Genomic DNA, 26919 nt, shown 5'->3' on the forward strand with positions numbered 1-26919 from the left:
TCAGTCCCTGTGAGTAACCTATTCCAGTGAAGCTGAAGTTTGTCAGGAAAACAAACAAATCATATAAACATGTTAGTTAACTGGGTAATTGCTTGGTCAATCTTTAAGTCATATGGAAGACAGGCAATTTAGATATAAAACGTTCTGATATGTCTATTTACAAAGGGAGTACATTTGAACCACAGGCTCTCCCTAAAAAATATCAAAAGAAGCTCAGCTGGAGTTCCAATGATCATGTTATTTCTAAAAGCACACATCTAAACTTGAGCATAGCATCAGCAATGGGAAGAAATATTGCACTTAGTGATATTGGGTTAAATTGACAGACTTTACCAAATTCCAAATCACACCCAGAGATCTGAAATCATTATTTTCTTGCCCAGATATGTTGGGTAGCTAAACAGTTGGAAAATGAAGTTCTACAATCAGCAAAAATAGAAGTTTTGTGCAGGAAAAATGCTGAATCCTTGTACCTTTGAACATAATATGGTTTTGCTAAAGTAATTGCGGATTAATTTTTTTTAAAAAGGTATTTCAGCATACTTCAGCATTTGACTCTCAAAAATCTGTTAACATGCTTTACATGATTTTTAAAATTACATTGATCCTAAACCATTTTAATGTCCAACCATGCTTTAAGTAGTAAAAGAAGTCCCCAGGCAAGAAAAACACCATGTCTTTGCCTGTGAAATCCTTCCCATTTTTTAACAGCATTGGATCCCTTCCCTCATTTGCAGCCCCAAAAGTTCAGCAGCAGAACTCCATCACTGAACCCCAAGGAGCAGCAGCAATGATCCTGAAGCTGTCACCAGGATCTCCCTGCTGGGGATGTGGGTGAACAAGGGAGATGAAAGGACAGAAAGCAGGAAAGCAGCCTGGCCCCTGCACAGCCAGACCCCAGCTCCAACTTTTTCCTACAATCACCTTCTTCCTTGCAGATGCCACTCTGTACTCAGCTTCACTGTGCCACAGTGCTGAAGGTTCAAGCACTATTAAACATGCCTTGTAAGAAGAACTCAGTAGTTTGTTTTTCACAACTTCTAGTAAAACTTCTATGAACTAAAATAAGGATTATTTTAAAAGCATTATGGTTTAAAAATACATATTAAAAATGAAGGAAATGTCATTTTTGAAGACCACACAAGAAAGATGAGTTTATCCATGTGTACCTGCATCATGCTATTACAATTGCACACTCACCTTTTCTCCAGAGAAGCCTGACCTTACTTAGTAATTAGGACAAATTTTTGAGAAGATGGAGTAATAACCACACATGCCACAGAAACCTGGAATGTGACAGTGGTTTATTTCCATTGATTTGCAGTCTGAATACCATGTACAGTTTTCCTTGTATAAACAGATTTTAAATACTAACTCCAGGAAAAAATGGCTGAAGTACAATATATTACTGCATTGTTGTATCTTTTTTATCCATTAATAGTATAAACTTCCTATAAAAAAGGATTATAAATTAAGACTGAACAGGAAATATAAAGCCACCTTTTTCTTCAACTGAAATACACATGCACATGTTACAAATCAGCCTTCATGTTAGTTAAATTTCAAAGTTTAATTTTTTCTGCTTCTTTAAAGAGTTCTGATGATTACAGAATTGCACTTGGCAGAGCTGATGTCTTTTCAAGCAGTAACTCACTATCTCACTGTATGCTGTGTATTTTCACACAACCATGCAATTCTGAAATGGGACAATCTTTTTAACAGAGGCTCAGGAATTTTTTTCATTTCACACCATTTTGCACCAACATCCTAGGAAACACCACTGCATATTAATAAACTGTTGAATGAACGTAAAAGAGTACAAGCAAATTATAAGCAAAAAACAGTTTTTCCCAGGTACTTGTCTCTGTTGTGAGATATGTCATCATTTCCTGCTTGGATTCAGAAGCTATGCATGATCTGACACTGACAAATCACTAAAAATTGAAATTTTATCCTCAAAAATCGTACCAAGTAATTCCAACATCATAAAAGCAAAAGCAGACAGCAGAAATATTTGTATTCACGTGACTTTGTACATGTATCAGAAGTAGTGGAACACACCTTTATTTACAAATGGCATTAATGTAAAAAATTTACCTGGCACACATGTAATGTATCAGCCAAATACAACAGGACAGATAAAGCACAGTAGCTGGCATTAGACAACTTCTGTGTGTCCTCAGAGTCACCAAGCACAAAGTGTCATCCACTAAACTTTCTGAAGAGCAAGCCCTTGACTGAGATGGAAAACAGTGATACTTAGATAAATCTTCCCTTTCCTTGCCCATCACCCTTATTTTGGGATTGCTTCATTGCAAGCCAATTCAGTTCTTGCAAACCTTGCTTCGTTTAACAGTCTGTTCCACACCCATGACAATTTTAACATACCCCTTGCACACTTAGTGACAAAATGTCATAGTCGTGGCAACCTAAGGAACTCCTGAAATGCAGCATGTCAACTCATTTGCAGTTGTGTTATAAAATACAAGTCAAGATTGTAAAAGCTCACGCTTTCACACAAAAGCTTATGCTCCCATAGACTGAAGTTTCCATTAGCTCGGTTTAGAATTAAAGCATTTTCTGCCTGATTTATAGAACTGTACAAGTGGCATATTGAAACTCAAGCTCTTTTTTTTGACTTACTGTCAATAATAAAAAGTCTGTTGATCAAAGTCCCCAGACAGGTCTAAGGATTAGCTGGGTCATGCAAGTGATTAGCCAAGGTTACAATAATCAGGCACTGAAATTATGACCCACGACAATATCTGTCCTTCCCTTGTTACTGGAATTGTTGAACAGAGAACAGTGAAGGAAAACTTGCATCTACCTCTGCTTTTGATGGGGGCAACAGTAGTGTTACAAGCAGTTTTGTAAAGCTCTGTCCACATTAGGATCACTGCTTGCATAAAATTTGTCCATGAAAATGCCTCTACCCATGTTCAAGCAAAACACCATTAGCTTGCATCTGAACCTAGTGTCTCAGCTGAATTTTAAATACCACAGCTATTAAAAAAAACCCCAACACTTTCCATGTGTCAAAAAATCTGAAATGCCATTTCTGTAATTTTCTTTCAGACATACTATGTAATGCAAGCTGCAAAAACAAGTGCCTTGTTACACACTTCAGCAATACACCCTCAACGTCCTTGCAAACTAGTTCAACAAGTAACCCAGTTTTTTCAAATTCCTTAAAGTTATCTGCATGGCCCTATGACTCATGCAGCAGATAAATTGCTGAGGAACTCCATGGGAACCCATCCCAGGGTCCTGCATGGCTGGTTTTTAACACTACTTTGTTTATTTGTGGTATTTTAGTATCATTTTTATCGCACTGAGTGAACACTGTGTGGTACTAATCCTTTTTGCTTAGCTAACTGAGCATTTCTAAGCTTTGTGTTGCAGAACACAAAAATTTGTGATCACAATTCATGATAGAGCTGAAAATGGTAGTTTTGGAAGACTTTATGAGTTTGGGGTTTTTTTTTTAATTTGGGATAGTCACAGCTTTGAATTAATTAATCACATCCAACCCAACACTCAAGAAGCCTGGATAAATTTTTAATCAGTCATTTTTAATCATCACTGATATTTAGTGATGCTGTATTGATATTTTCATTTTTAGAGTCACATGAGTAGCCATTTTCCCCAGAAACTACCTCTGTTCCTTATGAACACATCCATGACTGCATCTTTTCTGTCCTCTCACCTCAAAACTCAGCTTTCAAGATTCATGGGTTAAGCAGTAGTGGACTAGAAAGACTGGGGTTTTTCCACTGCTATTTGCACTTTAAAGAAAAAGAACAACTGGGTGTAAGGAGAACAGGAAAAATATTGTATTTACCAATAATTTGAAAATAACCTAATATTTAAATCTACTCTTTGTACCACATAAACCACTAACAAATGCATACTTCAGTCCTGCAGCTCTTTATCACATGTGCTCAACTAAGACTGATGCATTCAGCTATTGAGTTACTTTTTAATCCTAATTTAACCCAGTACCCTTCTGGTGTTTAAGGATGGGGCGTTTCAGTTTTTGAGATCAGGGACTGATTTCAACACATGCTGAAATCATGTAAACACATGTGCACATTTGTAAACATTTTAACAACTTGCAAGGCATTTCTATCTGGTGAGGGGAGTAAAAAGCTGTTATCTCCCTATGACAGACATCACTTCTATTTGAGTAACAAGAGGGTGCCAAGGTACCACAACTGACAGGACAAATCTCAAGCAAGTTTGGGGCTAACTGCAGATCAGAGGCTCCCAAAGACCAATGTCCAAGACCAAGTGTTCACAGTCCAGCCTGGTGTCACCAGCTCATGAGCTATGCTTGACAACTCCTCTTCTGGAGTATTAATACAGAACATGGTTTCTCACTGGCAAGCAGATACACTCTTGCAGTAAGAAATTAATTACAGATATTCAATTTTCTTTAAATGCTTGCATTTCTTTTTTTCATAAATTGACAGACACCAGAATTATCACTGGTTCACATTTGTAAAGTACTACCTCCCTTCTTGCCACCTCTTAATAGGGTCTCCCCTAAGGCAGAGGAGCTCAATAAAAGGTCCTATGAACCCGCCTGCAATTCTTCCCCACACCAGGAATGCAGAGAGTAGAAAAGAAGAGCACAACTAAAATTATATTGTTTATTCATTCCATTTTAGCTGTGAATATTCCTATTGTACAAATACAGTATAAATTCCAAAATCACAATATATTACAAAATAAAAAAAGTACAAACTGCATTACTTAATAAATATATCTAACAAGTTAATCAGAAAGTAGAAGAGACAGAATCCAGATTGGAAACATCTAAATGTTTGACCCAGCAAACCATACAAACCTCAACTTAAGTACTTTTTTTCTTTTAAACCATAACACAGAATACCATTCCTGATTTCTTGACTAGAAAATAAAGTCACGTGAATAAAATGTTGTGATCAGATAATGATTTGTTGGTGAAACACCAGTGCCAAAAAAGAAGCAGGGCTTATACGAAAGACACCATAACCCCAGAAACAAGAACACAAACACTGAGGTGCAGCCAAGGCAATTACTGCCAAAGCAGGAGACTATTATCTAGTCACAACATTCTATTGCAAGTTAATGTTCTGTTATTATAGATAAATAATATAAATGGAGCAGAGGGTGAGCCAACCAGGCAACAAGAGGCCAGTTTACTCAAAACAGTAATTAAAAACAGAAGAGGCAATTGCTCCCTGCACTGTTCACGTGTAGCTGCATTCCAACTGGCTCAAAGGACCTGTTCTGTGCTCCAGGCAGAGAAAGCAACTGTTCAGAAAAGCAGTCTGTTCTCACTTTGCTGCACTTTTACAAAAGCCATTATTTTAATTTTGCAAGAAAATACCCACAATATTTTTATCAACTGGGGAGGTCAGTTTGACATCAACTTCATTTGGTAAAAATATAAGGTTTATGGGTAAAAAACACAGCAAAAAATAGCTGTTACATCATAAGCCTTATTTACAAAAACTGTTTACAAACGTTTTTGGCTGTACAGCTGAAAGCCAGATACTAATGTAAGATGTAGAAGATGGAGGTAACAGTTTAAAAATAGTGTGCAAAAAATACATTCTTATAGAAAATAGACAGTGGGGAGGGGAGACAAACATACACAGAGAAATCTGCTTGCAAATAACCCGAGGCTAAGTTTTTACAACAGCATATTACAAATACGTCTGTATTTATCCCCCCACAACCTACAGTCCTTCTCGGCCTGGGGTGCTGCTGCTTCATTAAGGATTAAGGCATCACCATCACAGCCAGCACACCTTCTCTCTGTCAGTCCCTGCAGCAAAGCTCCCAGCCGGCGGCCCAGGCGCTCTCATGAGCAGGCGTTCTGCTCAATGTACATCTTGGACAAGGACACCGCCATGGACTTGGCCAGCTCCTCGTCCCGCCGGCGCTGTACCTGAGTCTGTCTGCACCACGCCTCGTACTCGGGGTTGGGGCACACGCGGTCCAGCACGGCATCGTAGTGCCCGTTGCTAAGCCAGCTCAGCCAGATGCTGGGCCGCGTCGGGTCCTCGGGCCCCAGGTAGTGAACCATGGTGGAAACGGTGGGGCTCTCGGGCCGGCCGCCCGTGGTCAGGTGGATGTTCACGTTCAGCATCTGCCCCATGGCCAGCAGCTCCGGGTAGCCGGCCCAGGCCCCGTCCTGGGCGGCGCCGATGAGGAACTCGCCCACGTCGCCCTCGATGATGGGGTTGAAGTGGTCCAGGTGGTCGGCGATGTAGTGCACGGTCTGCTCGCGGAGCTCGCCGTGCAGCCGCTGGTCCCCGTACACCGCCTTGCAGACGGCGCGGTACAGGCAGTTCCCGTCGGGGATGATGTGGAAGCGGAACCGGCCCTTCTGCCGCAGGTACTTGTCCTGCTTCTCCACCTCGGCCAGGTACAGCGCCAGCTTCTCGCTGCGCTCCGCTCTGCCGCCGGGCCCCCGCCGCACCTCGGGCCCCGCCGCCTCCTCCTCCTCGTCCCGGCCGTGCGCGGGGCCGCCGGGCTGCGCGGGGCCGGCGCTGCGCTCCGCGGGGCCGCAGCCGGGAACCAGCCCGGGCTGGGCGCCGGCGGCCGCCGCCTGCAGCGCCTGGCAGTGCTCGCTGAGCCGCAGGCTGCGGTTGCTGGGCTCCTCGGCCGCGGCCTCGCCGTCGCCGCCGGCCTGCCGCACGCTCTCCAGGATGCCCTCCAGCCAGGCGCGGCTGCGCGGCGAGCTCGGCACCAGCTCCGCGGCGGCCTCGGCGCGCTGCACGATGCGGATGGGCACGATGCGCTCCAGCGGCCGGCGGCGGCTGACGGTGACCTGAGCGCAGGAGCTGAACTGCGGGCCGCCCGCCGGCCGCCCGGCCGGGCCCGCCGCGGGGCCGCTCGGCATCACCTCCAGGCAGGACGAGAAGGCGGGCATGGCGGCGGCGCTGCTGCTGCCCCCCGCGGCAACGAAGCTGTCCTTGCCGGAGCTCTCGGCGGCCGCGTTCGGGCCCGCGACGTCGGCGGCGCTCGGTGCCTCCGCGGCGGAGGGTCCCGGCGACAAGGAGACCTTGAAGACGGCGGCGGAGCTCGGCGAGGCCGCGGCGGCTGCTGCGGTGGCGGCCGCCGGGTAGTGGGTGATCACGGAGCTGTAGAGCTGCATCCTCGGCTCCCCGCGGGCGGCGCTTTATAGGCGGCGCCGCCGTCGGAGCTGGGGCGGGGAGCGGCAGCGGGGGCCGCGCTGGGGCTGCCGAGGGGGATGAACCGCCCGAGTAAAAATAAACAAGGGCATCACCGCCCGCCCCGCCCCGCCCGGGCCCCGCGGCCGCGGCAATTCCGACTGCGCCACGGGCGCGGCCCCCCCGCGGGCTCCGGCCCTTCTGGAAGCTGCAGGAGCGCGGGGCGGGGCGGGAGCCGGAGCGGGGCGGGGCGGGAGCGCGGAGAGGGGCGGGAGCGCGGAGAGGGGCGGGAGCCGGAGCGGGGCGGGCGGGGCGGGAGCCGGAGAGGGGCGGGAGCCGGAGCGGGGCGGGCGGGAGCCGGAGCGGGCGGGGCCGCCGGACGGCAGCGAGCGCAGCCCTGCCCTGCTGCGTGCGGCCGCTGCCCCGGCTGCTGCTCTGCGGCTCGGCAGGGATGGTGTTCGTTGTATCCATTCATGGTGTTCCTTGTATCCATTCGGGCTGCTGTTTGCCCACCTGCAGTCCCACTGTGGGAAATGCATACACGCATGCGAAGATGCGTGATATAAACTAGCGCGTTTTAACAGGAGGCACGCGGTCTGAAATACGGGTGTCATAAAGATCATTGGTAATTGGTTTATTAAAGTGCCTGTAACACTGTAAGCCATGTCTCCTAGCCTTGACTGCGGTATAAATAAAGTCATACCTAAGCCTTTGTCCAGGGACGATGATGTGATCTCTACACTCCGTTTTGATTACATTCTGACGGGCATGCTGACCAAGAAACACCAGTTTGCACTATGACCAAATATTAACACAGTCATTCCTTAAAAAATGAGAGAAGAGGTATTGACATATGTAAGTTCAACGTGATACTTAAAGGTAATTCTGGATTCCATCCCACAGCCTCAAGTATCTTCAGGAAAGTGTTAGTAATCCAAGCAGATTGTAGAATTTTAAAAACAGACAAAAAACAAACAAACAAACAGAAAACCCTCTATTTGGATATTCTGAAAATTTTTTGTCCTCGCTCCATTTACATTAATTAAAAAGACAGAATAAGAGGATCACTTGGATTATACTGCAATGTCAAAGATCGTTGTTTCTTTGGTGCCTTGGCTGTATTTTTTATCAATGTTTAGGGACATACTTCCTATCTTCAGTCTCTCCAGGGCTACCAGTAACACAATATGGAATTTCATTTTCTTTACATAGAAAACATGTTAAGACTCATTCAGTTGCATGTTGGAGAAAAAGTGCTCAAATACTTCATACAAAGTAATGTGGATATTTATGGGAAAAGTTTTCACATACATCTTTTTTATTCTGGATAAAACACAGCAGTTTATTGCATGCATTGGAAACCTTGTAATAAAAATTTACAGGCTAAATATATATCCAAAATTTTTGCCTTCGAAGATGAAACATAAGAAGTACATTAGATATGAATCAAAGCCAAAATGTCCTCACTTACCTGCCAGAGCCAGCCAAAAAAAGTTGATATCTTTAGAACAAATGGTGATGGGCCTTATCCAGGAGCATTTCTGGCAGCCTGTTAGAGTGGGATAAGATATTACAACTGCTCTGAAATTACAGAGTGACTCTTGTATTTCAGAATGTTCAGAACTTTATTTTAAATATAGTGTGTGAGCCCAGTCAGTGAGTCTTTATTTCTGGACTAATCATTACTTAGAGAGGAACATATATTGATCGAGTAGCAGTAAATTGCCATCTTCTCTCCTTGAAATTGAGGCTTGAAGCAAAGGAAAGATCTTAGTCAAAACTTGACTATGTCGATTTCCAAGTTAACATGTATATGTTTATGTATATACTGATAGGAGATTTATTGTAAAACTACAAAACTACTGGAAATTGAGCCTCTCAAATGGGTTTAAAATTGCCAGTTGCTCTTCTTTGTGTGTTTGGTCATTTATAATAACATTTATAAAGTTGTGTATTACTGCTCACCAGTTCTTTTGCCACTTTTTTTTTCTGGTTTAGTGAATGTTTTGTCTGCTAGTAAATGTCAGAGCTGAGTACAGGATGATGGTTTAAAGTCTTCAACAGTCTGGTAACAGAGAGAGGGGAGGGAGAGAGGCAGCTTTTTCTCTTAGAGAACAGTAAATGGATGCAGCAGAATAAGAGCACTTCTGGAAGGACCAAGTGCTGCGTTTTGAATACTGCAAATTTCTTTCAGTACTGCAAATTTCTTTCTTCTAGGATATTATAGAAAATCCTGCTAATGGCTGTTCTGCCTCTCCAAAACGAAAGGTTATTTGGAACAGTGGTACATTAATGGATAGGCAGCTGCTTAATTCTGATTGTTGGTTACAATGAGGTACAACTTGAAGTTTGTGGTGCCTCGTTTGATGAGAAACAGATTTTTGTATGCCAAAATTACCCTTGTACTAGTATTCTTCTGCTCCAATGTAGCATATTATGGTTAAGAAAACTTGTTTATCTGAGCAGAAATACAAGGAATATCCTGAAATACATGCTAAATATGTCAACAGCTTTTTGTAATGGTAGTAGATCGTTCTTTTTTTCACATTTTGCTTATAAGCAGATATGTCTTTCCTAAATTTTCAGTTAAAAGGCACATAATAAGCTTACTAACAATGTTGAAATACAATCAAAATCTGTTGCTAGGGAACTGAGAGAAAAACAAACATTGTAACCACTGTCTTTATGTTAATAGTATACTACATTTGATATCTTTATTATGTCCTGTGTGAATTAAATGGAAAGAGAAGCTCACCTTGGTGTGTTTTACCTGTGTTGTTATTAAGTACTGACAATGTAATGCAACCAACATTTTTCATAACTGAGCAGCCAGAGTTAGTCACACGTACTTGGCCTGAGGGGAATCCAGTCCCTCTGGATGACCAATGACAGAAATCACATAGAGTCTCTGACACACAAGCATCTCATGGTTAGCTCTCAACTCTCATGCTAGGAGTTACCAGGAGTCAGCACTTCTAAAGGTCATTTTCTTAGGTATATGACAGATTTTTTGACAATAACATCCTAAACCATGGTCTACATCAGGGAGTAATCATAGAATGGCCTGGATTGGAAGGAATCCTAAAGATCATCTAGTTCCTGGTCATCTTCTGCTAGACCAGGTTGTTCAAAATTCCATCCAGCCTGGCCTGGAACACTTCCATGGACGGGACATCCACCACCATCAGGTGCAGGACCTGGAATGATCGAGTGCTGGGAGTACAGTTCTGGTGAAATAGAAGTTTCAAATAAACATTTGAATGCCTTTAATGCAGTGGTATCTATAAAAACCAGGGGCACATGGTGCTGCCTTTTACTACCAGAATGTTGGCCTTTAACATTTCTTTCAGCTGCATAAAGAGCTGCTGTTAGTTCCAAGGGAAGACTAAATTGTGCTTCATTATGACCTGGCTAAAACACAACCCATGTATCAATTACTTCCAGAATACCCCTGTATTTCCAACTCATGTCCACTTTTGCCTACAGGTTGTGGCCTCACAAGCACTAGAGGTGTTTGGAAAGTGAGAACACAGTATGGATATGCCCTTCACTGTTTTCCACAGAGTAATATTCCTGAGCTTCTGGTTCACTCATCACAGGGTAATGTGGAGTCCTTTGCTCTTATGGAATAGATCTCAAAACAAGCTCTGCAGTAATAAAGCAGAAACATCTCCCGTGGTTAAAGTTTCTCTTGACATTGCTGTTATCACTGGTTACCCTGCACATTCCAGGAATAGTTTAGATTGTTTAGAAGGCAAACCACGATCACAAAAACAGCTGTGGAACAACAGTGGTATTCACTGACGTAAAATGAAATGCATGAGAGTAGAACTAATTTTAACTTTAATTTGTAGTAGATACATGATTGACATAGAAGAAATGAATTAATTACATCACCAGAACATTTGCTAGTGAAGAGAGAATGAGAGGTTGACTAAATGATGTAGTCAGTTCCATTGCTTCTTTTTTATTTTGTTTTTTTCTGTCCTGGCATAACAGCCCTTCAAAGATATTTCTGACTGAAGTATTTAATGAAATAATAACTTGTATGTATGTAACTGGAAGACAAAATGTTGAATTTATACTAATAATCTGAAGTGGTATACCAAGGAAAAAAAATTAAAAATTATTAGAAAATAGAAAAATATATCAAGAATCTTCCAATTAAGGGCAGAAATGCATATACACTTCAACTAGAAGGAGCATACTGACAAAGCCTTAGTTTCATACTCTGTTGCCTGCAGATGATCATATCATATCAATCATATCATATCATATCATATCATAGCACAGCATACCATTCTTTCATAAAATTAGCAGTTACAGGTAGCTTATCCAGGATATAGTCAGTGAATCTATAAAGCTGTTACAAGGCAACAGAACAGCCAAAAGAACAAATTCTGCTCTTTCCATTCCCACTCTCTTTTTTATACTCCTGATGCCAGCTGCTTTGTGATGGCCTAAGTGTTAGTATTAACTGAAGTACCTAGTGTATTTCACCCTAAATGCTAATGCAGAAAGAAGGAAAACTGTATCCACACTTATACTGAGGTGTGAAAGTGTTGCATAAAACAAGGGCTATTTTGTTCAGCTTCTGCATATATTAAAATTTTTTTCACTGCATGGGTGCACCAGGCATTAGAGATGCAACCAGTGCTATGACATCATATGGCAAGAGTTTGTGGAAAAAGGGCTGTTGGTGATAAAAATAGACATTTGCTCATGTCTCAAGGGGTCAGTTGGTATCCCACTTGATAAGTGAGTCTCTAAATGTGAGTGATGACGCAGGTCACGCCTCACATTTCTGCTCAGAAGTGTAGATGGCATTTGCAGTGGTCATTGTGCACAGGGCCTTAAGATGAAGAAAAAAAAAAGCACAGGAGAATCTACAATGCAGTTTCCTCTGGAAAAAAAAAAAAGTTAATAATGTGGTACTAATGTTACATAGACAAATTTTATAATGTGGATGATGTTTAGAAAGGTTATCTTCTCTTTTTTTATAAACCTTATGAGATATAAAAGTGTTCAAAATGTCTATTTTTTGTCAGTTACAGGAAATCAGTCCCCTTCTCTCCCTTTCATGTTGGTTAATAGCAATTTAGGGTCAAGGAAAGTAGATGCTTTGGCTAAGATTAAGAGCAGAACACAGTTCTGACAAGTACAGACTGTGAAGGAGGTAGGGGAAATGGGCAATACAGAAATACCAGAAGCAGGAAATCACCATTCACAATTACAGGAAATATTATTAATAGATTAATCTTGATAAAAACTGAAAGCATTAAATAACTATGGTAGAAAAGAAGGTGCAATACTGCCTACTCTTGAAGTGAAAAAAAATATTTGGGTGAGATAGCAAGCAGCCAGCACTCCCATGTGTGGCCTCCCAACCAAAAGACTTTGGAAACAGACTGATTTCATGGGAAGTGTCATCTCCTCTATCCTGCACAACATTGCAGTGCACACCTTTCCCTGCCTTTCTGCCATCAATAAGCAGCAAAAGGAGGAATCATCATTTTGAAGCTAGAAGCAAGTGTCACAGAAAACATTCCATCATTATGCTTTGAGACTCATGGAATAGCACGTAATTACATTTACCAGCTTTGTTGTTCCCCTGCCAAGTCCTTCCTGTGGGAAAGGGCTGTGGTTATGTGCTGCATAACCAGCTCAGCAAGTCATGTCAAATCCCTGATGAAATGTAGGGAGAGAGCTTACCTCATCACAATTAAAAACCTGCTCTGTTTCCATTTATGTTGCACAGAGCTAACTGTTATGGCAAGGTTGGATCACAGCTATTTAACTCCACTGCCTTAACATGAAAAAATAACACAGGGAGAGCCATTAGAGAGGAGGGATGACATCAATTCATCCTGACTGATGTCCTAGTCTGCGTAAATAACTAAACCTTTCCTTAACATCCTTTGCCATACCTAAGTGAGCAATATGGAATTATTTTTTCTGTTCTGAATTTTAAAAGTTTTAATATTACAAGAGATTATTTATAAAAAGCATTTATAACAATGAGCCTGAATGTGACATATTTTTCACTGGAAGAAATCAGGGACAGATACTCTCCAGGTAGTAGATTTACACTGGGAACTCCAATCAGAATGGAATCTTTATTTAGCCTGAAATATGAATTTGTGTTCCTGAGGCTTCCAGTGAATATCTACAGAAATGTTTTAAGTAGGATTTCAGCAATTTAAGAGTTTCAGTATTTGTTCAAGTGTAATAAGAGTATTAGCATTGTTGCAAAGAAGCACTAAGTTATTAAAGCAATGTTATCCATATGTGAAAGTATTTAGAGGTAAGCACAGTTTTATGAAAATTAAGCATTAACAATTAGTAATTCAGAGACAGAATCCCAAATACAGTTAGCTTACTATATCAGACTTGGGCATAGAGGGTTTTGTGTGTGTCTGTCTGAATTTAATAAAAAGTCACTACAGGAAATGTAGTGTATCTAATCTTGCAGTATCTAAACAAAGTTTCTGATACTGCATTTTAAGAGTCATTATCAAGCCAATGAAGACAGGGATTAAAACAATGTTATTTAAAGAAACCATTACACCGAAGGAAACTTGTTAGTGGAGTACTTCAAAGATCCGTCTTGAGACTGACTTTAATATTTTCATTAATTACATCAGCACTAGGTGTGCTACTGACTTAAAGATTTTGAGCTGAGAGCTTTTAAAGAAGATTTTTTAAATGTCATATGGGAAACATCTGAAGACAGAGACAGAATTGCTTATGTGACTATCTGAAATTCAACAGTGCAAAATGAAAGGGGATCCACCGGGTGGCAGGTCAGTATTTCTTTTATTAGCATAATCTCAGCTGTGGGGAACCATCAGGACAGAAGCCCCACAAATGCTATTAAGAGGCAGAATCATTAGTTTCTGATGTGGTATAATTTCAAAAGGACAAAAATGATCCTAGATCACAGCAGGTGAGTACATATCCAAAATAAGTATTTCTTTTAGAAAGGGCTGTGAAACCTACTCTGGAATAATGTACACATTTCTGTTCACTGTTGGTTAAGGATGTTGACTGGAATGAGAGCAGGGGGGAATTAGAATGATCAGGGTACTGGTGGCTGTCTAAGAAGAGGAGATGAATGTTCTTGGCCTGCATAACCTAACAAAGGTTGAGAAGGGATCCATAAAAATACATCACAGATTAAATACTAGAGAGTAAGAAAAGCTCCTTTGGTTAAAGGTAGTGTTGGCCAAAGAGAAATGGATACGAACTGGCAGTGAATAAATTTAGTCCTGACTCACAGCCTTGGCTTTCAGATATGACATAACTGCAAATAGTTCTGAGAAAGGATCCTGGTAACAAAATACATGCAGCATGGTGAAGCCAGGGTGGCCTATGAATGCAAGGACCATTATAGTTTAATTACGGCAGAGAACTTTAGCTTGGTACAGACTTTGATCTTAATGTTCAATCAAATCTTATTCCACATTTTTGTTCCATTTATGTCTGTTTCCTGATTTGTTTGGTTTGTTTTTTTCTGCCTGGGTTTGTTGTGGTGTCACAGTGATCCCTGCACAGAAAGCAGAATCCCCAGCCAGTAAAACAGTACCACTCCTGGAGGGTTGGGACACGATCCCAGAGGCAAGTAGGATCTAATTTTCAAAGATTGCAAGAAAATTAATTTTGCAAAGTTAAAAGCAGTATTTTATTATGCCATAAATACTATTCTTTTAGATTTGGCATCAGTACCACTCCAAATCCATTTTCAACAGCTTCTAACTGGGTTAAAATTATCATAAAAATAATTTCAGGGAATTTGGAGAATGAAGATTATAAACAAACAGCTAGTGATTATTATCTAAGGGAATCAATTGCTGTCCTTGCCCAGGGTAGGGAGCAAAGACATTTCTAAATAAACAAGATTATTATGAGTGCAGTAGGTAATTAAGGTGTGCAGCATTGAGTTACTTAACATAAAAACATTGTTAGAATAGTTAGGATCAACAGCAATCAAAAATATGTCATAAACAAAGTGTTGAGTTTTTCAGTTTATAAATACACGTGAATCTTCTGATCAGAACTACTAATGGACAAAACTTGCTCCTGTCATATGTATCAGAGCAATATAGGGGATAAATAAATAATTTTTCCTAAACTGTCATCTGATTCATAACTTTGGTGTAATATTTGGCAGCTTTTTCTTAATAAATTTGTGATCAGTTTCAAATGGCTAATTAGATTTTTTCTCAAACCAAAATGCACTTTTTCCTATATTATTAGTGTTGAAATGTGACCTAAATGACAGCCTTTACAAATTGTCTTTTGAAGCCAAGTAATAAATTCTTCCACTCACTCAATTACCTTTATTTTTCTAACCAAAAGAAAACCTCTGAGAATAGTTGAGTTACAAGTATCAATTTAAATCATTACTCAGCACATCTGACTTAATTATGAAATCTCCCTTTTGTACTAATTTAAGTAACATTTGTCAGTATACTCATGATTTATGTCTTGTACTACATGTAACTTCTTAAATTTCTCCTTTTTCTATTATAATAGAATTCACTTGTTTATACCTTTTTCAGCTTAAGCTCAAAGAAGAGAAAAAAAATCTTAACATTTAATTGTATGTTGGCAGTTTGTATCACTTTCCATCTTTTTTCTATAGATGACATGAGATAATGCCCAGAGCTTGCAGAAAAGGTATAATTAGTTAAATTATTTTCATTCTTGAAAATAAAGGCACCTTTTTTCTAAAATCCATATGGTTCCCTGGCATCACTGTGGACTTACAGAAGTTGAAATGGTTTTATTCATCTAATCATGGTGAGTTATGAGCCTTAAAGATTATTTATCACATTGAACAGGCATTAAGCTAGCAAAATTCAACTCCATTAGAAGAAATCATCCTGTTTAAAACTCCTTACATTATCTATAAGTAATTATTTGCTTCTATATTTGTAGAGTTGTGCTATGTTGATATGATCTTTGGTATTAAATATTTGACATCTCTTCAGGTGTAATTTGAGTTCAAAAAAGTTTAAGGAATTTTTAATATAGATGCTAATAGCTATTGATATCAAAGAGCACTATAGTCAAACACTGTATTCAAATTCACATTAATACCTTTATAATTTCTTCAGCTAGTCCATACTTTCTGATTGACTTCTATCAAGGGAGAATTATGAGAAAATTATGCCTAGCTCTGGCCCATCTTACTATTATCTCCTAACCACACAAAAACTAGAATGTCAAAGTCTAAGTTTATTATTGCAATGAAAGAAAACTGGCCATTCATAATGGCTTATACTCATGTTTGACACCACCTTCATTTAGCCTGCAGCCATAAACTGCACAGATTTTTTCTTCTTCTTCCCTCAGGGCTTAAGCCACTACTCTGTATTTCTTTTGCATTTTCTTCTTATTCTTACGCAACTTTAAAAACTGATCTAAACTACATCCACCTCTCTTTCCTCCAGTCTGTTTGTAAACAGAGGTGAGAATTTCAGGATGGTCTGTGAGTGGTGGGAGTCAAGCATTGGTGCCAGGTCATGTTCTGTATTGTCTGAAACATGCCCCTCCATCATGTGGGGAAAAGGGTTCTTGCCCTCAGTCACCTGGAGTGCATGAACTGTCATCAGACTTCTCCAGTGAGGATCTAACTACTATTTACTACTTCACTTTTGGCTTAAATAGGAGCCAAGGGTGGCAGGGCCCGGGGTGACAGTGCCCAGGGTAGCAGGGCCTGGGGTGGCAGTGCTGAGGGTGGCAGTGCCCAGGGTGACAATGCTCAGAGTGACAGTGTCCAGTGTGACAGTGCCCAGGGCTGCATTGCCCAGGGTGGCAGTGCTCAGAGTGACAGTGTCCAGTGTGACAGTGCCCAGGGTGGCAGTGCCCAGGGCAGTGTCGAGGCCATGGTGGCTGCACCAGGCCCATGTCACCTCCTGCACTGCCCAGTGGAGCTGTGTGGGCTCGCTATGCTCCGGGCAGTGTCGCCAGAGTGGCTCCCAGCCCTTCTGCCATGACACCTGTGACACTGGTAATGGGACTTGTCCTTCTTTATCCTGACTCTGGTCACAGCCCTCTCTCAGATATCCACCTGATCTGGTGTGGAGATGGGTCTCTGCATCCCTGTGTGCCTGGATCCATGGGCTGCAGGTGGGTGTCTGCATCCCTGTGTGCCTGGATCCATGGGCTGCAGGTGGGTGTCTGCATCCCTGTGTGCCTGGATCCATGGACTGCAGGGGAATCTCCACTCCAGCTGGAGCACCTCATCCCCCTCCTTCTGCACTAACCTTGGTGTCTGCAGAGCTGTTGCTGTCACATATTCTCACTCCTCTCTGAGCACAATCACATTTGCACAATAACTTCTTTCCTTCTTCAATCTCTTACCAGAGCGGTTCTATCACAATTTGTGATGGGCTCAGCCCTGGCCAGCATTGGGTTGGTCCCAAAGCCAGCTGGAATTGGCTCTGCTGGACATGGAGGAAGCCTGTGGCAGCTTCTTACAGCAGCCCCTTGTAGCCCCCCGCTACCAAAACCTGGCCAATGTAAACCCAATACCCCTGTCTATAAGTGATTCAAGTGAAATTATGAAAGAAATACAGGCACTGCCTATGAATTTCCATTAGTAACAGAAGGTCGCTGACATTCCAAGTGGGTTTTTTTTTTCAAATCTTTTATGTTTTGTATCCTTTGCATTTCAGGTGACTTAAAAATAGGGTGTTACAGCACTGATGATGCTACATGAACAGTTATCAAAGAAATATCAGAATGAAGAAGCTGCCTATTTCTACGCAAGCTTTGGTCTAAGTAAATTAGGAAAGTATCATAACAGAGTTTTTCTCATCCTGTACAAAATACTTCTGTCATTGTCACCTCTGTGTTGTGTAACCCTTAAGGAATCTGTATTGGCTTTTTTCTGTTCATATACCTATTTCACCTGAATTATATAGATTTGTGTTTTCAAAATATGCAAGTATTAATACCTTAATTAGAGACTGGATTGCTTGGCTATCTGAATTGGAGAAAATTACACAGGCGTTAACAGGACTTTAAGTACAAAAAAGATAAGTGAAGCTTCTGAAAGTTTAGAATAGTGGCTAAGATCATGGAAATAAATGCAGTTCTGGCAGTTTCATTGACACTTGCCCAGTGTGAGTTACAAGTTTGACTTAGCTGCTCTCACACATCTAAAGGAGATTAAACAAAATAGTGCAGTGCTTTGACACATCACATACAAAAGCAAATAGGAAAGAAGATCTGAATAATGTAACCTACTCTTGTCTTGTGCAGTTACGTGTCTCCTGAGTAGTGTGTCTGAAATGTAAATCTTAGACTAGGGTCTTGAGTGCCTTAGCAATTTTTGCGGGGAGACAGTGCCTCCGGAGACCTGCAGAGGGAGATGTGTTCCGCCAAAATGAGGGTTTCTAGCTGTCCCTTTACTGTGCAAGAAATTTCATAGGAAGGTGCTTAGGGTTATAAAATAATTATGTGCAAATAATTCCTAGAAAGAATAAGCTTTTCTTTTTAGTTCTCGGTGGTATACAGAGATATAAACTAAAATTAAATGCTTTTGGTACTATTTTTAGAAGCAGTATCTCATTCTACTTCTAATCCCTGAAAGAATCCACTATTTTGCTCATCTGAGCCAGGGGCAAGCAAACTGCATTTCCTTTAACCCTTTACCTATTCCTTGCTAAAATGCTGATATTTCAATTCTCTTCATCAAAAAACACTTTGCAGGGTGTTGAATTAGGATTTATAAACAAGCTTTGGCCACTTACTCAGCTTACATTTTGATGTCAGTATTAGTACATATGTGTGGGCCTCATTTGCAGATTCTGACTAGTTACCATCTGGCAGATACTTGAGTGTTCTTAAGTTAGTTATTTTTTGAGGAGACTGAATATCCTGCCTGCATAAATATTCCCTGCTTGTCAAATAGTGAGTCCAAGTATCTTCCAAATATGCAAGGTTTGGAGGGGGAGTCTTTAGTTTAACAGAGAACACTTTGTACACCAATATACAAAGCATATTTATATTGAGGGTCAGGTCTCATGCTTTCCTCACATGAGACTAATGAGATATGTATTCAATTTTGTATATTTACATCTTCCAGTTCATGAGTTACAGTTTCCTTAATGTCAATGTTAGTGTTAGATTTAAATTTTTATCATCCCCAGGAGTGATGCAATGGAGCAATGCTTACAACAAGCATTAAAAAGATGTCATTGATACATCTGACTTGGCAATATATGTTAATTTGAGTGCATTTTTATAATTTATTCTGCAAAAGCAAATTACAGTTTTCTTCATGCAATTACTTTAAAATTTTTATCAAACAACGTTGTAGTGCAATATTTCTTGTTTTCTTTACAGAAAGCTCCCTGATACTTTATTTAACAGTCAATTTTGTTGTTTTGGTTTGAGAATCAGGTCACAGATGAAGAAACACACATTTAGGTATCTCATGGGAGTGTCTTCCCCAAACAGTCAGTACAGATCTGTCTTTCTGTTCAGTGGAGATGTCTAAAGATGCTCCACCTGCCTCTGCCTCTGACTGCAGAAAGGGACAGGTTTCCTTCAACTCCTTGTCTGCCAGCCTGTGTGAGATGTGTTTCATACCTCACTTCTGACACTAAATCATGTGTTCATGAGCAGCTGAGTGAAGTTTCATTTGCTTTAAGCTTACTCCCCAAGTTCTTTGGCAGACACTGAAATTTAGGTCTTTTGCTCTGCAGGTGACATTCCTGCTGGCAGCCTGAGATGTCCAGAGCATGGATATGAAGCTGTGAGCTCTGGCAGATGTAGAGACCCTGCCCAAGTGAACAGTAGGGCATAGAAATGTGTTTAGGGATTAAATCTAGTCATAGGTATCTTGAACAGAGTGATGGAATAGCCATACTTTTGTTTTGACCAGCTTGGTTTCCATATAAAAAAAAATGCCAAGATTTTGATTTTTAGCTCATTTGCTCCCTCTAGCCAGATTTGTTAATCTGCAAAACATCAGTCAAGCACAATATGAAGAAAATTTTGAAGAGCAGGCTCCAAACCTTTGTAAATACATAAATGACCCACTGACAGACATTATTACCCATAAATGAGTAAAGAAAAAATTTCTTTTCACATATATGTTAATCTTCACTAGATACTGGGTTTCATTCACAGATCTTTTTTGTGCAGATTAAAGCAATATTTTACTTAATGAAAAGCAATCCATGGAAGTACTGGAAAGAAGGAAGTAGAGTACTAACATAGAATCAAAATTTACTGTGTAAGGTGTCTTTTGCAAATTTACAATTAACAGAACAAGAATAACAATGTGCTCAGAATATTAATAACAATATCTAGAAAAATAGTCTTAAATTGCCTTGTGGTATTTCTGGCAAAATACTTTATAACAATATTTTAATAGGTAAGAAAAGTAGCACACTCCCTGTCTATATAATTTATTTGCACTTCTTTTCCCACTTATTTATTTGATAAAATAAAGCCAGTGAGTATCAGGTGGCAAATGACAGCCCGTGCCAGCATTAACACTCCTTGGCAATCAATGAGCCCTCACTGCAAGAGAGAAATATACATAAATCCGCAGATTCAAGTTTCTCATTTGAACATTAACAAAAAATGTTTTAATAATGCAGAAAAAAAATTACAGAAAGTGAACATAAGCTTATTATTTAAGTAGAAGTGCTTGGATTTAATTTTCCTAAACAAAACAAACAACAAAAAAAAAGTAGTTTGGTTCAATTTTGTTCTGTCCTCTTACTGTGCATCAAAATTCTCAGTAATGTATCACAAATTGAATTACAGAATGAGATCCAAATTCAACAAAGCAGCAACAACAGCTCTATGTGATATACTGCTGATCTCAGGGCCAATTTTGAGGGAGGTTTTTGTCATGAGTGTGATAGTAGACTGCTGGTCTGAGTACTAATGTATCATAAACTGGCTACAGAGTATAGCTTTGCACTTCAAAACCTGGAGAAGGTATTTAATTTTTTTTTTTCTTTTTGTGGGGACTAGGCTTTTAAACTACATTTAAGAGAAAAAAAATCATCACAAAAAGTAATTTTTTAAACAAATACTCTTTTTCCTTAGGCAGTTTAGCATTCTTCAGTATAGTTTTAGGTGAGCAACATAATAATTAGTACAAGAAGAATGAGGTATGTTAGTAGATACCAGTGAGATATGCAAAAAAAGTGCAGTTTTTAATTTCTTGACTGGTAAAGATTGACCACAAAATATCCAAGCAGTGTAGGATTAGACCCAAATATGCTGTCAGTACCACATTTCCATGTTACTCAGCATAGGCAAATCATGAAGGGATGAGCATGCTTTTATTCACAGCAAATTAAGGGAACCTGCTTCATTGGCAGTCTGTTAGGAGGCAGAAACAAAGTAATCACATAAAATGGAGACTGGTTCAATTTGAAAAAAAAAAAAATAAATGTTTTGATGAATTCGGTAGTTGAACTCTTAGCTCCCAAGTAGCCAATGGTGACCAATCTTGGGCACTCCAGGTGGCTTCCTAGTGCCCTCTAGGACATGTGCCACAGACCTTCATGGTTACTAATTTCAGCATGTAACTGCAACAGCAAAAAGAATCCACATTAGGAAGTATGAAATCTAAATTTCATCTTTCTTCCCCTACATGCAAACAGATATATAGTTGTATCTCGTGATAAAACAAAGCCAATATTTTAAAAAATAATTATTAAATTACTTTACTTATGTGGGTCCTTGGGAAAGGTGATGGGTAAAATATTTAGCAAAATCATTCTCCTGTTTACACATAGCACAGTCAAGTGGAGATATATAGTGAGAAGTGTGTCCAGTATATTAACAGCATCCCCTGTGTAATACAGTATATTGAAAAAAATCTTAGAGAATCCTGGAAGGAATAAAGAATGTGTTTTTACAGCATGAATGATCTCCTAGACATGTGCAGGGACAGGAGAACAGGTGCACTTCTGAATGGGTTTAAGCCAGCATTAATCATGTGGATGTTTCACAGAATAGGATAGAGAAATGTGAAGCAAAGGAGAAAAGTTCACAGAAAAGATACAAGGAGCTGTGAGATTGAGGAATTTTAAAAAGATGTGAGAGGAAATCAGAATGCAGAAAGCACTGACCAAGTTACAGAAGATGATATACAGTTCAAGAATGTTGCATAGCTTAAAATGAGTGATCAGAAAGTAAAATCAAGCATTTAGCTTTTTAGAAGGAAATGGTTGATTGTGTCAAGAAAGAAACTACAAGATTTTTTAAAATTTCACAAAGATGTTAATTTTTTACTTTTGTTCTTAATTCCTGGATAATGGTCTGTAGCACCTTCAGCTGAAGAAAGAAATTCTGATCCAAAACCAAATTTAAAATAGGGAATTTTTGTAGGGGAATCTTCTAGCAATTACTTCTGTTTTAGGCAGGGATAGTTTAAAAGAGCACTGCAGACTATACAGACCATTTGAAGAATAGTCTATATTCCCTTTTACAATTAGGCAATGAAACACTGCTTCTGGGAGTTCTAAAATAAATATTTTCTTTTTTCATTCAGAATTGAGTTGTTAATCATTGAAATCAGAGTTTTGAATATACAGTGCAGTTATAACTTCATTTGAAATATAAAAATGTAATACAAAAATCCTTCATTTGAGTTTCCTTAACACCTGCAGTAGAAGTTCATGGACTATAACAGCTAATTGGATATAACCATTAATAAATATGAGAAATTCTTTTCAAATATGAATATTTTCCCTCATGCAAATGTAGACATACATAGCTTAGTTATAATGGCAAAGAACTCTCCTGCTTATTCAGTCTCTAATCTTCAAATATGAGTCATGATTCAGTCTCATTTGCCTGTACCCTTTGTATCCTTTCTGCAGCATAAACATGTCCTACCCAAACTGATTGTACTTGTCCAGAGTTCAGTGAAATGTGACACATCTGTAACACTTTTTCAAAACTTCACATATGCTTTAGGCAGGTAAAAGCAGTCTCAGGTTCTAAAGAGGTTCCAGAGTGCCAGCTAAGCCTGGCACTCTATTGCTTTTTCATCCCTGCTCTGTATCTACAATTTTTATTTGAAGTACTAATGAGATCTGAAAATACCATCTAACTGTGCAGGCAGCCACCTAAGGTAGAGGGTATGTGAAATTCTAGGGGTACAAGACATCACCTCATTATCTTCTAAAAGTTCTGAGTTGGTGAGAGTACTTTTAGAGCACCCAGCTGGGTCAGAAAGCTTGTAGAGACATTTGTAACTTCACTTGAATTCAGATGTTAAACCTTTCATTGCTGTTTGGGTTCAAAATAGTTTGGCAGCAATACTTAAACAGCCTCACAGCTTTTAGTGGTGCAAAGTAAATTATTTGTAGATTTTTTCCCTCCTTGGGAAGCCATAGAGAGCAATGGGGTCACTCCTTGTACTCCTTTTCTCCAAACTAGATGAGCCCAAAGTCCTCACTGCTCCTCACAGGACATTCCTCCCAGCCCATTCACAGGCTTTGTTGGCCTCCTCTGGACATGTTCAAGGACCTTCACAGCCTTCTGAAGTTGTGGGGCCCAGAAATGCACACAAGACTTAAGGTGGGGCCAAAGTTAATGAGAAGTTAATAAGTTATGCCATAAATGTATGAATGCATTTGTGTATGCAAGTGGGGTTTGGTGCACATACATGCAATATTTTCCAAAACTTGTTAAGTATGGGTAAGAAAAACTGAAATTGCTAAGAAAATTAGTATTATGTGGCTAAAAAGGCATAGTCTCATAACTAAAGGAAAGAGCAGCTATTGCTGAAGATATAACCATAAAATGGGCAATGTATAAATGAAGGAATTAAATGGCACCATTAAGGACAAAATAATCAATTTATTTGAGTCAAGGGAAGTGAATGCAATTGTATGACTTTACTCTTAAGTGAAACTGGTGAAAATCCTTGGGACAAGCACAGCACTGCTAGCTGGCCAGGGAGAAGACTGTCCTGTTCTACTCTGTGCTGGTGTGGCCTCACCTCGAGTCCTGTGGGCAGTTTTGGGTGTCACAATGTAAGAAAGAGATAAAACAGTTGGAGAGTGCCCTGCAGAGAGCTATGGTGCAGGACCTGGAGGAGAGCCATGTGAGATCACTTGGTGTGCTCAGGCTGGAGAAGAGGAGACTGAGGGGAAATCTGCAGCTCCCTTGTGCAGAAAAGCAGAGTGGCAGGCACTGATCTCTTGTCTCTGCTGACCAGTGACAGGGAATGGCCTAAAGCTATGTCAGGGAAGGTTTTGGTTGGATATTAGAGAAAGGTTCTTCACTCAGAGGTTGGTTGGGTACTGGAACAGGCTCCAGATAAGTTTAAAGAGATATTAGATCTGTGCAATCTCTGAGTTCTAGTTCTAGCCTGCATAGACAGGGAAGTGAACAAGAAAAAGTCAAAACATTTTTAAGAGCCAAAGAAAGTACTCTGAATTGAAAAACTCAGCTTAAAGCTGTTTATCATATAGTTTGAGATTAATTTTTTTACAGAATCTGAATACCTTGCCAAAGAGAAGATTTGGAGATTGTTGCATAGTTGCTTCTCTCAAGAGAATGCCTAATCTTCCTCCAGGTCACAAGAAGCATCCTAGCAACAGTTTATAAAACTTCACTTTTCTTCCCAGACAAACTTCTGAATGTACATAAACAGCTGGTTGCAATAAACATTTAGTGTCAAGTTGGCTGGCCAACCCTTCATCCTTAGGCTGCACTACAAGGATTACTTCAGGATCTGTGCAATCTTTATCTAATCCATACACCAAAAGCTTGTGATCACCAGCTTCTCTGAGAATTCTGCATTCCCATACAAAACAGGAGCAAGAAAAATTCACTTTTTTCTTCTGTCAAAGAATTTGCAATGAAAAGGCTATTTTCCCTCCAAAGTTATGCTGTCCTTAATCTTTCCAGCTCTGACATGACATTAGAAGGTAAATAGAGCAATCTGGGCCAGTAGCCACTTATTAGTCCCTCCCTGGGCAGTGTCTATGTTTTGTTTCATTTAAAAGGCCTCCAAAAATGACGAAATAGAATCGAGTGGCTACAAAATGACACCACTATGAGAATGATTGCTGATTAGAGCATGTCAAAGGAATGATGGCATCTTGATCTCCTTCAAGACCTTGGAAGCCCTAATAAAATATAACCATTAACTGCATTGAAGATCCAGGTTTAATAACAGGGTGGATGACTGTGAGGTAAAGGCTTGTATCCAAACAGTGCCCATACTGCAGGTTCCCATGTTAAAACTTAGACTGCATCTCTTTGACATATACAGTTACAAATCGTGAAAGATTTAATATTATAAACATGGAAATGTAAGATGTTATAGATAATAAAAACAAATATAAATTAATATTGACATTATCATTTCCCTTGTGACTCAGTACTGGGTGTGTTTGTAAATGAGTGTTTTTAATGACAGCCTGGGCAATTGCACCCTCTGGTGTGCATACAGCACAGCCTGTAAATACCTGAAGTCGAGTTTGAAAGAGAAGTAAGTGATAATTTGGGGGACAGATTCTCAAGAATGGATTTGTTTTCAGGGAAAATTACCAATGTATCTACAACAGTGACAACTTTAGTTTATAATTTTAACTGGAATATTCTCAAATACATTCTTCTTTCATGTCATAGAATAACACCAGTAATTCACATCCTATTTCTTTGCAGTAAGAGTGCAAAAGTCATAGCAGTTACTCAAAAGGCTGAAGTATTGTTTCGACTGTACATTAAATATTGCAGTGCACTGAAACAGAAGTGTGTATTTCTCAATTGCTTAGAGAATGGCTATGTTCTCTCACCTTTACCTGTTTGGCTAGAATCCTATGAGTATAGATTAATTAATTTAGTTGAAGCTCATTGTGCTTCAAAACTATGTGTGTGTATCTTGTGTTTACAGAAAAGTTGTTGTAAGTTTACAGTACAAAGATAGAGTAGCAAATGTATTATTATTAGTAAATATAGAATAGAAGTAATAAGGTTGAAATATGCTGCTTTCCTTTTTTTTTTCCCCAAGAAGTTATAAAAGTGTTGGAATGAAGGCAATGCATCAGAAAAGGTGAGAAATATTGAAGTCTCCAGTCTAAGCCATGTTGTGTAAGCCGACCTTGCTCTTTTTTCTTGCAACTTAAAAGTTCCCCAGTTTAAGCAAGCCAAACGCTACCGCTGTGGGCAGATGGTAGGGAGAACATTGCTACAAAACCTGCCACTCAAAGTGTAACAGATGACTGTAGCTACAGAAAATTGTCCCTTTGTTCATTTTGCTAATGAGTGTCCTCATTGCAGCGGGAGACGGAATAGTTAATGAGCTGCAGTTCCCGGCCTCGGCGGGCGGTGGCGCTCGAGCTCAGGCTGTCCGGGAATGGCAAAGGGCGGAGAAAAGGCCGGGAAAGCTTTTCGTGCTTTTCGTGCTTTTTGTGCTTTTTGTGCTTTTTGTGCTTTTCGGGCTTTTCGTGCTTTTTGTGCTTTTTGTGCTTTTCGTGTTTTTCATGTCCTAAAACCGGGCAAGATCGGGACTGCGCTGAGATGCCGTTCCAAACTTACCCCTAGGATTAATTTAAGTCTGTTTATTTTATGTTAAGGTTCTTCTTTGAGCATCTGTTGATGCTCAGACACAGCCAGAACAGATCAAATACTTAAGCTTAAGAGCTGTAAGAGTTACTTAAAAGGTCTTTTGAAATTCTAAGGTTGTTTTGAGGTGGCTTAGAGCTGGCCACTGCCAGGGTAGAGTGTCAGCTAATCACCTTAATGTCCA

General features: G+C 40.1%; 1 protein-coding gene across 1 annotated transcript; it reads right to left on the reverse strand.

Annotated features, from left to right (window-relative positions):
- Positions 1–4638: 4638 nt before the first annotated feature.
- Positions 4639–7356, reverse strand: OTUD1 (OTU deubiquitinase 1). The gene has a single exon (XM_079302954.1). The coding sequence runs from the start codon at positions 7148–7150 to the stop codon at positions 5852–5854; it is 1299 nt and encodes a 432-aa protein (XP_079159080.1). The 5' UTR covers positions 7151–7356; the 3' UTR covers positions 4639–5851.
- Between the last annotated feature and the right edge of the window lie 19563 nt (positions 7357–26919).

This window comes from Erithacus rubecula (assembly GCF_903797595.1).
Source record: "Erithacus rubecula genome assembly, chromosome: 3".
NCBI lineage: Eukaryota > Metazoa > Chordata > Aves > Passeriformes > Muscicapidae > Erithacus > Erithacus rubecula.